This window comes from Colossoma macropomum, unplaced genomic scaffold (genome assembly GCF_904425465.1).
Source record: "Colossoma macropomum unplaced genomic scaffold, Colossoma_macropomum, whole genome shotgun sequence".
In the NCBI taxonomy this organism is placed as follows: domain Eukaryota; kingdom Metazoa; phylum Chordata; class Actinopteri; order Characiformes; family Serrasalmidae; genus Colossoma; species Colossoma macropomum.
The window spans coordinates 13964411-13973945 of NW_023494797.1; the positions used below are offsets into that span (position 1 = coordinate 13964411).

Consider the following 9535-nt stretch of genomic DNA (forward strand, 5'->3'; position numbering starts at 1 on the left):
CTTTCTTCCACTACCTTTGTTCTTTTCACATTGTCGTTGTCCTTCATCATTCGTCACTGTTCTTTATCCAGTAGTCTGTGTTGACATGGAAAGGTGTTTTTTGTTGTTATGAGCTCTCCTTAACAGCCCTTCATAACCTGAAACAAAAACCAAAGATATGCATTAGACTCTAAAGCTTTGAAATCTTAAGATTATTTATCTCAGTCTTGATTTCCAGTTTACTCATGGCATGTATGTACACCACAGTATCTCCTCAACTGGCACTAGATGTTTTAGGCTTACTGCTTCTTGTCCTAGCCTCCCTGGCTAATCTGATCCTAGTCCTGAATGGTGCACTCGAACCACTCATGCTGCTTGATCTGCTGCAAACTAGGCCTCTTTGAGGGGAGCCACTCCAGGCACCAGGCAATCAGATTACGGCATTCTGTGCAGAGTGACGGGATTTCATGTAAGTGAGACACTTAACCACAAAATTTCAGAAGGACTACCAGTAAAAGGGATGTAAGGGGAGCATTTGGCCTCTACTGCAAACTCTTCTACTTCTAACTAATGATTATGTGATCAATTGTCCTTCCTCTGTATTGAGTTACCAGGTTAAAAGGATGCGTCTTTTACTCAGACGTTCCCGTTTATCTTACCCTTCGACAGGCCGTCCTTGAAGACGAAAATCCCCACCATGGTCTCAAATTTGCTAGCAAAGGGAAGATTTCCATAAACCATCCTGAACAGCAGGACACCAAGTGACCACACTGTTGCAGGATCAGCGTCATAGCTCCCCTGCACAAAAAACTCAGGAGGGCAGTATCGAAACGTGCCTGAGAACACAAAAAAGAGGAAGAGCACAGATGAGCACAGTAATTCATTTAACAGCTAAGTGGCTACAGGACACAGTTCTCCTCTCAGGATCATTTCTTTAGAAGTGAAGCTCAACTTTTGCTTGAAGAAGTGTGTTAAAGATTTACCTGCATATCTGTCATACGGCGTTTTCTTGATCAGGTCACCACAACCAAAGTCAATAAGTTTGACCACTAAGGTGTCTGTGTTGATCAGAAAGTTGTCCCCTTTGAGGTCCCGATGCAGGACACCTCGCTTACTGCACTGGCTCGCTGCCTCCACTGCTTGGACCATTATGGCTCGGGCCACATCTTCATCCATGCAGTTTCCCTGTTTTTTCAGGAAACTCTCCAAGTCCATGCAAGGGTCAGGGCGCTCCAGGATCAGGATGTATCTCTGAGGCTCATCGAACCACTCGATCAGCTGTACTATGTTCTTGCAGACGGGTGGCTGGCTCATTATCTGCATCAGAGCCACTTCTGCAGGCACGGCCTTGGACTCAACAGGCTGCAGGACAGTAGAGAGTCAGATGGTCAGGAGTGAAGAATGTGAGGGGGAACTCATTGGGTTGGTTTGGGACCATCATGTGTTATGTGTTAAGTAGGTGCACTTACGCTGTAGAGATATCGGCCTGTTTTCCGTTTTGAGACAAACTTGATGGCCACCTGACAAAAAAATAGACAAAAAAAAAGACAAAAAATATTAAGATATTAAAATAGTAAAATATTTAGAGACTAGCAGAGAAAAGAGAGAAGGGGAAATCATGACCAATAGAATGAAATCTGAGGTGTGAGCCGAACCTGTAGGCCATCAGAAACGCGTCTTCCTTTGAAGACAGATCCAAAGCCTCCTTGACCAAGTTTGTCTCCAACCACGTAGTGGGATTTAAAGGTGTCTATGGAAAACAAAATTACAAACATCAGCCCTCTTTAGATCAGTGATCAGGGATTAACCAATCATTCTGATTATGAAGGATGCAGTGGAATCTACTCTGTGTGAACTTCATTTAGATAATTACAGTTCTCTTAGAATGAAGTCAAATTAATCGGTCATGTGATGCAGGGGTCTGGAAACTGGACTGACCTGGCTCGGTGGCTTTCCCTGCTGGAGCTTCAGTGTGGGGAAACTTGCTTGTTCCCTCTCTGAAACTCTTGCGGTCTCCTTCCTCAACTCTCTTCCTCTTTTCTCGAGGAGCTTCTAAACACAGGATGATTATTGAATATTTAATATTGTGGACCTGTGACTTTACCTACAACCTGACCCATGACTGAAACTACCAATGGACCCACCACTAGAGTGACCAGATCAGAGTTATTCAGTTGTAGGACAACGAAACATCTACGGTAATACTTACTGTACAACACTTTGTTACTTTCTGAATGTCGACTATTTTGTAAAAAAGAAATGGAGTTTCCTCCATTTTCTCGGTTTAACAGTTTTCTTTTATCTTTTTCTTTGTTTTTTAGAGCTTTTTCTTTGTTTTTTAGATCCATCACTTTCTTCTTTTTTCCACCATCAACACTTTCCGCTGCGCATTAGCTCTTTTTAACCAATCATATGTCTTCAAGAATGACGTCTAATTTTACAGTATGGGGGTGAATAGACTGACCTGGCTCGGTGGCGTTCTTCTCTCCTCGAGTTGTTCTTTTGGGCCGGGTCGCTGCGACCTTCCTCTTCTTTCTTGCTGGGGCCTCAGTGTTGGGAACCTTGCTTGTTCCCTCTTCGACACTCTGGCTGCATCCCTCCTCTGCTCTCTTCCTCTTTCCTCGTGGGGCCTCTGAGTACAGAATGATCATTTGAATATTTAATGTTATTTCAAAGAACATAACGCTGCTGTCGGAACAAAACCTTTTTTTCAGTTTTTGACATAATCAGAAAGTACCTGTTGTTATATATTTCATGATGAATGGACCAAACGAAATGGCCCAACATTACTTGGAAAAAAGTCTGGTTCCACTGACTTACATTAAAAGTATGTTTTTTCCTTATCTGTAAAGTTACCGTTTTGGAGATACAAGGTTTGTTTCTGACAAATAGTAATAGTAATAATAGTTCTATGCTGATAAGTTGCATTATATTCTATATTGTTATTAAGGAATGCAGTGATATCTAAATGTGCTCATATTGTGCTGGTGACAAAGAGAAAGTAACAAAAAAACATGAAAAAAATCGATAAACAAACAAAGAGACAAACACAGACACAAAGAATAAATAAATGAATAAATAAATAAACTCAAACAGGAATGTATGGAACCTGTGGCTGCAGAGTTCTGCTCCATCATCTTCTGCTGTCCTAAATTTCTTCCACTAAACTTTATAATTAACACAAATTAGTCGTGAGCTGCTTCGCTGTTTGTTTCTTCAAAATTTTGAGTATGGAATGTTGTGATGTCACTCATCCTTTATAACATCAAGATGAAGGTGTTCTGCTTGAATGCACATTGCCATGGCACATTGTACACACACACACACACACACACACATATATATATATAAATACACACACACACACATATATATATATATATATATATATACTTTTATATGTATATATATATATTTATATATATATATATATATGTTTATGTATATATATATATATATATATATGTATATATATATATATATATATATATATATATATATATATATATATATATATAATGCAATGATGTGCAAATTATTTAAACCCCATATTTAATTGAAAGTAGTATAAAGACAACATATCAAATGTTTATTGCTTTGTCAAACATATTTTCCAATTTTGAATTTTCTGCCAGCAACATATTTCTCAAATTTGGGATGGGGCAACAAAGCACTGGTAAAGTTGTGCAATGCTTAAAAAACACCTGGTGGTTAATTGGCAACAGGTTAGTAACACGACTGGGTATAAAAAAGAGTCTTTCAGAAGTAAAGATGAGGAGGGGTTCACCACTCTGTGAAAGACTGAGTGGACAAATACTGCAACAATTCAAGAATAATGTTTCTCAGTGTAAAATAGCGAAGAACTTGGGAATTTCATCATTTACAGTACATAATATCATTAAAAGTTTCAGAGAATCTGGAGAAATCTCTGTAAGGGATAAGGCTGAAAACCAGTATTGGCCTGCCATGATTTTTGGGTCCTAAGGTCCCATTAAAACCAGACGGTTCTGTAGTGGAAATCACTGAATGCAATCAGGAACACTTCTGAAAAACACTGTCTGTGAACACAGTTTGTAGTTGCATCCACAAATGCAAGTTAAAACTCTACCATGCAAAGAAGAAATAATATATGAACAGGTTTCAGGAATGACACCACCTCCTCTGGGCCCAAGATCATTTAAGATGGACTGAGGCAAAGTGGAGAAGTGTCCTGTGGTCCGACAAATCAAAACTGAAAATTCTTGTTTGGAAATCATGGACATTGCATCCTCTCACCTAAAGACCACCCAGCTTGTCATCAGCACACAGTTAAAAAGCCAGCATCCATAATGGTATGGAGAAGCATTAGCGCACATGACATAGGTGACGTGCACATCTGTGAAGCACCATTAATGCTGAACAATATACACCGGTTTTGGCAACATATGCTGCCATCCAGATGACGTCTTTTTCAGGAAAGGCCTTGTTTGTTACAGTAAGACAATGTCAAACCACATTCTATATACCACTATAATATTTCATGGACATTAATATATATGAAATTATCCTTGATATATATACAATGAACTTGATTTGTATGGAATGAACATTAACATATATCAAATAAACATTGATATATATTGAATGAACGTCACTGTTGAAGGGTTTGAGGATGGCTAACAAAAACTGTGCATCAATAAATGTCCATTAACAAACTCCAGGTGGAGCTTAAAGGGAGGGGTTTCTGATAAAAAAGACCAGTATATATACACAGTGATCCCTTGGGCAGAGTGATCTGAGAGTGGCTGATATATGATGTGAAGCTACAGATGGGTGGATCACAATGTCATCATTTGACATTGTGCAGAAGAATCAGAGTCAGATGAGCCCTAGCCCTACTCTTTCTTCTGATGGTTTCCAAACACATATGCACTCTAACTAACTCTGAGCTGGGCACAAAATAACACAATAAACACATACACACACTGTAACTGAAGAACAACAACATAACAACATTAAATAACAACATAAACAGTCTGTTTAGCAGGTCAAGCTTAAAGCTACATTGTGTAGCCTGTAATTTTCCTACCCAAGCAGATTATGGCGTTCATCTACACTGATACAGAAACTACACTGATAATTCTCTGGTATCGTCTCTTTAGATGTTTTGTAAAAAAAAAAAAACTATTCAGGAATGTGAAGCAGTTTTGAATAATACTTTCGGATGCTAACAGAGCTGCTAACAGACCTTTTCTTTCAGAGTTCAACAATGAAAGTTCATATTATTTATTTCAGTTTAATTTACATATAAAGCACAAATCATAATGTTATTTTTAAGCCTCTGTCACATAATGTCATAATCAAAAATGATCCAAAGCTGATAGATGTTGTTCTATGAGTATTCTTCTCTCGATTTTTCGAAGATCTCATTCAGCATATATATATATATATATATGCTGAATGAGATCTTTGCTGTTTTCCTGTAAAGCTTATCCACTGCTGCTGTGTTACACTATGCTATCCAGGCTCCTGGATAAATAAGAACAGTAGTCTGCAAGTGCTGGCTATTTTTCTGACCAGCTGGCCCAATTGTCCAGTCAGTTCTAACACCGTGACCTTGTGTCCACTGCATCTGAGCCAGATCTACGCTGTAATAGGCGACTTGAAAAAAAATGACACAACTTTTTTTCTAAATGTGGTGCTGACATTTCAGTAATTAGACTTTCTTCAAGTCGGTGTTTGTGCAGCCTAGCAGTGTGAGGATGTTTTCATAACCGAAATCCCGAGGATATGCACTTCTGAACAATAATTGCCTCATTTAGCACTTCCTGGAATAAATATTCGTCACTACACGAAGTGAAAATGTCATCTCTTCTGTCTTCTCATTAATCTGTTCAAGCCTAGAACAGAACAAAGACTTTTTCACAATATACAATGCTGTGCAACAGTTAGAGACCACACTAGAGGTCATTTATTCATTCAGTCAGAAAGAGCATTAAAATACAAGTTATTAATCTTTTAGGAGATGTTTCTGAGAACAATAGATATAAGATAGTCCACTTGCATAAGAAAGGATGAAACAAAGAAGAATCAGTGAGTGCGTTTACATGCACTCAATAATCCAATCATAATCGGATTTCTGCAGTTATCTGATTATTCAAACGGTCATGTAAACAGCATACTCTGATCTAGAAATCTGATTAAGAAATCCAATAAAAAGAGCTGGATTTTAGCATTGTAATCAGATTTCTCAGTGCATGTGAACTCTTACTCTGATTTCTTTCGGATTTCCCAGCCTGTGCATATGTTAAAACAGACAACCGTACCAGAAATGAGTAAACAGTGTTGCCAGAAGATGGCAGCAAAACTTTTTTGAAGTGACACTGAAACCAAACTACATTCTTAACGAAATGAAGGATTTAAATATTCTTTATTTTCTAGATGATGTACGTTCACAGTTTCAGATAAAGTGGTGCTATGTTTTTTGTTTTTTTAAAGCTGCAGTCCTGAGTTTGTGTTTACATTACGTTTACGTTACACCTTCTTCTGTGAGTTTATTGGCTGGTAGCAAAGCAGAAATCTGATTACTGTCTGACTCATGTAGACCCAGAATCTTTCCATTGTCTGATTACTCAAGTGCATATAAACGTGTTGATCGGATTACTGACAGACGTTTTCTGCAGTTATCAGATTATTAAGTGCATGTAAACACACTCAGTGAAAAAACTGGAGATCAAAAAGTGATTAAAAGCTACAGAGAAAATGGGACTCCTGACAACCACCTGCATGACCTGGTAGAGACCAACACTGTCCCCATGAGATAAACAGCACTTAGAGCTTTCATCTTTGAGAGAGAGGAGAAAATCAAACTGCTTCACATCTGAAAACATCCACAGGTGTTTCTGTCCATCTTTCCACTGTGAGAAGACAACTCAGTGCTGTGGGTCTGAAAGGATGTGTAGCTGTCAAGAAGCCCTTACTGAGAAAAGGAGACAGACACATCAAACAAAGAAGCTGGTGGTGGTCTCAGAACAATGGACTGACCACTCCAGAGTCCAGACCTCAACATCACTGAATGTGTCTGGGATTACTTGGACCATGAGAAGCAGAAAGTGCAACCAACTTCTAAGACTGAACTTTGGAGGTGTGGAAAAATATCCTTGCAGATTTCTTTAAAGAACTGAAAGCGAGTCTCCTGAAGATGTTATATTCAGTTGGACACTGAAAAGTGAATAAATTGAGCCTGAGGGTCATTTTTGATGGAACGTAAATAAATAAAGAGTGGTCTCTGAATTTTGCACAGTACTGTACTTCTTGCCGTATTTGTAAAATCAAAAAAGATAATCATTATATGAACTTAATCATGAATTAAATAGACTCAGCACATACAGACTGTGCTACTTCTTCATAAAAGGCAATTGTAATTAATACTGATATGTTTTCAGCTTGTGAGTCAGTTCATTTTGAGACAGCGCCACTGAGAATGTTATCATAGTGGTTTTTTTTTCCACCCTGACTAATCTGGAGGCCTGAACTTTAAGATGTAAGACTACTGACTAAAAAAGAACTATGTGGGTGTTGATGGGAGGAGACTTTTCACAAAATTTTAAGGGTTAATGCCACAGAACGGAGACTTTGTAGTGAGACAGTGCAATTAGAAAAATAAGCATGCGTCTCATCAGTACAAATAAAGCAGTGGAGGCAGGGCGAAAGCTTCAGCACTGAAGTCGATTTTTCAAAGACCCTTAATTACCTCATGATGACGCACGATGGGCTCGGCTGCGGACCCCCGGCCTCTTCCACACAGTGTTTCTGAAAAATGGTCTGTTGGGATGACAGCTGCCCCGGGCCATAAATTGCACAGGAGTGGACAGAGGTAAAGGCTCAGGAGAGACATGGAAAGGCTTTTTCGCTTCTCGTCCATAAACAGGACGACCTGTCCATTTCCTATGGGGATCACATGATTAACTCTCAACATATACAATATGTATGTAACATCTAATTTGAACCCATGGCATAAACTTCCCTGGGAGAGCTACTCGAAGGCCTGCTTCCAGCTGCTTAACTGATGCATCAGGACTAAAGCTGAAAAAGGGAAAGTATTAATTATTCAGTGCTGTTAACAGGAACCATTTATAGTGGAAAACATCTTGTCAAAATAAAGCTGATTCCAGCTGACAGGGAAAATCTAACAGCAGCTACGCCTTCTCCGCAAAGTTTGTCTGAGCTGGTGTGTTACGTAAACGAGGCACATGTTCCAGCTTCAACTTTTTGTTTTTCATCTTTCACAGCCTTTGATAAGCCGCGGGGAAGCGTTCCCATCCCATCATTGTTTCGGTTTGTTTTCCTCATTTCAGTCTGGTTATTTTTTTATTCTACAGACAAATACAAGATAAAAATCAATCCTCTGAGAATAGAAACACTTGAAAGTCTCTCTCGTTTTGATAGATAGATTCGTCCGTGTCCCGCTGCTTCTTTGCCAGCTTGCTTTGAGAGAAAACCTGAACCATCCGGAGCACAAAGAGCTCTCCTGCTGCTCTAACGAGAGTGCGTGTGACACCTGGGTCAGAAGAACTGGCTCTGATGTGTCTTCACAGTCTTAAATATGAAGTTTTCTAAATGGTTCTTGGCTTGGACATAATGATTTCAGGAGAAACCCTTAATTGGTGTACAAACCTCAATTCCAAAAAAAATGGTGACAGTATGATTACAGTTACAATGAAAGCAGCCCAAAAACATATCAAATATACACACGTTCCAAATTTGGTGCCTGCAACATCCCAAATGTTGTGACAGGAGCATGTTTACCCCGTGTTACATCACCTTTCCTTTTAACATTATCTAATAACCATTTGAGGACTAAAGGCACCAGTCAATCCAGTTTTGAAAGCAGAGTCTTCAGCTGCACAACCATATGGGGCCTTCAGTAGCCACATTCACATGCAGCCTGAAAATCCATTATTAATCTGACTAACAGCTTAATCAGAATAGAATACGTCCATGTAAACACCTCAATCGGACTAGACTAGTCTAATTGAGGCCATTCGGAATACAGTTTCTATCCGGTTGAACGAGGTGGGTAATCCTGTTAATAATCCATTAAATAGAAGAATAATAACCATGTAAACATCTGTACCTGATTACATTCCCAATTATAAAGTTTAAGTACGTTCTGCGCGTGTGCGCAGTATATAGCGTTGAACATGGCGGAGCAGAAACTGGTCTGCAGAGGAGACGAAGTTTATGCTCTGAGCTTTAAAAGACGGCGGTGGGACGGACGTCCAGCTTATGTGTCTCAGAACACGACGTCTTCCTCTCTGCCTTCTTTAATAAGAACATGAGAGTTCGTTTTCCTGAGTCTGACATCATTTAAAAGCAATTAAAAACACAAGCACTGCTCACTGCTGCTCATCTCACTCTGACTGGACTCACGTGATACTCATTGTCATGGTAACCGCTACATTACGTGTTATTCTATGCATGTGTGTAATTTTGGATTACTGGTAGTGAGCACGTAGACGGAGACTTTCCATCAGATTGTTGAGTAGAGTGCATATGAACACCTCAGTCTTACTTT

The 9535-nt window shown here is 39.2% G+C and overlaps 1 protein-coding gene across 1 annotated transcript; it reads right to left on the reverse strand.

Annotated features, from left to right (window-relative positions):
* Positions 1-317: 317 nt before the first annotated feature.
* On the reverse strand, positions 318-2630 carry LOC118817319 (serine/threonine-protein kinase pim-2-like). The gene is made up of 7 exons (XM_036583886.1): positions 2444-2630; positions 1918-2031; positions 1635-1729; positions 1449-1499; positions 963-1341; positions 639-815; positions 318-424 (listed from the first exon to the last, which is right to left on the reverse strand). Exons 1-7 carry the CDS (start codon positions 2628-2630, stop codon positions 318-320), a joined length of 1110 nt encoding a protein of 369 aa, XP_036439779.1.
* Between the last annotated feature and the right edge of the window lie 6905 nt (positions 2631-9535).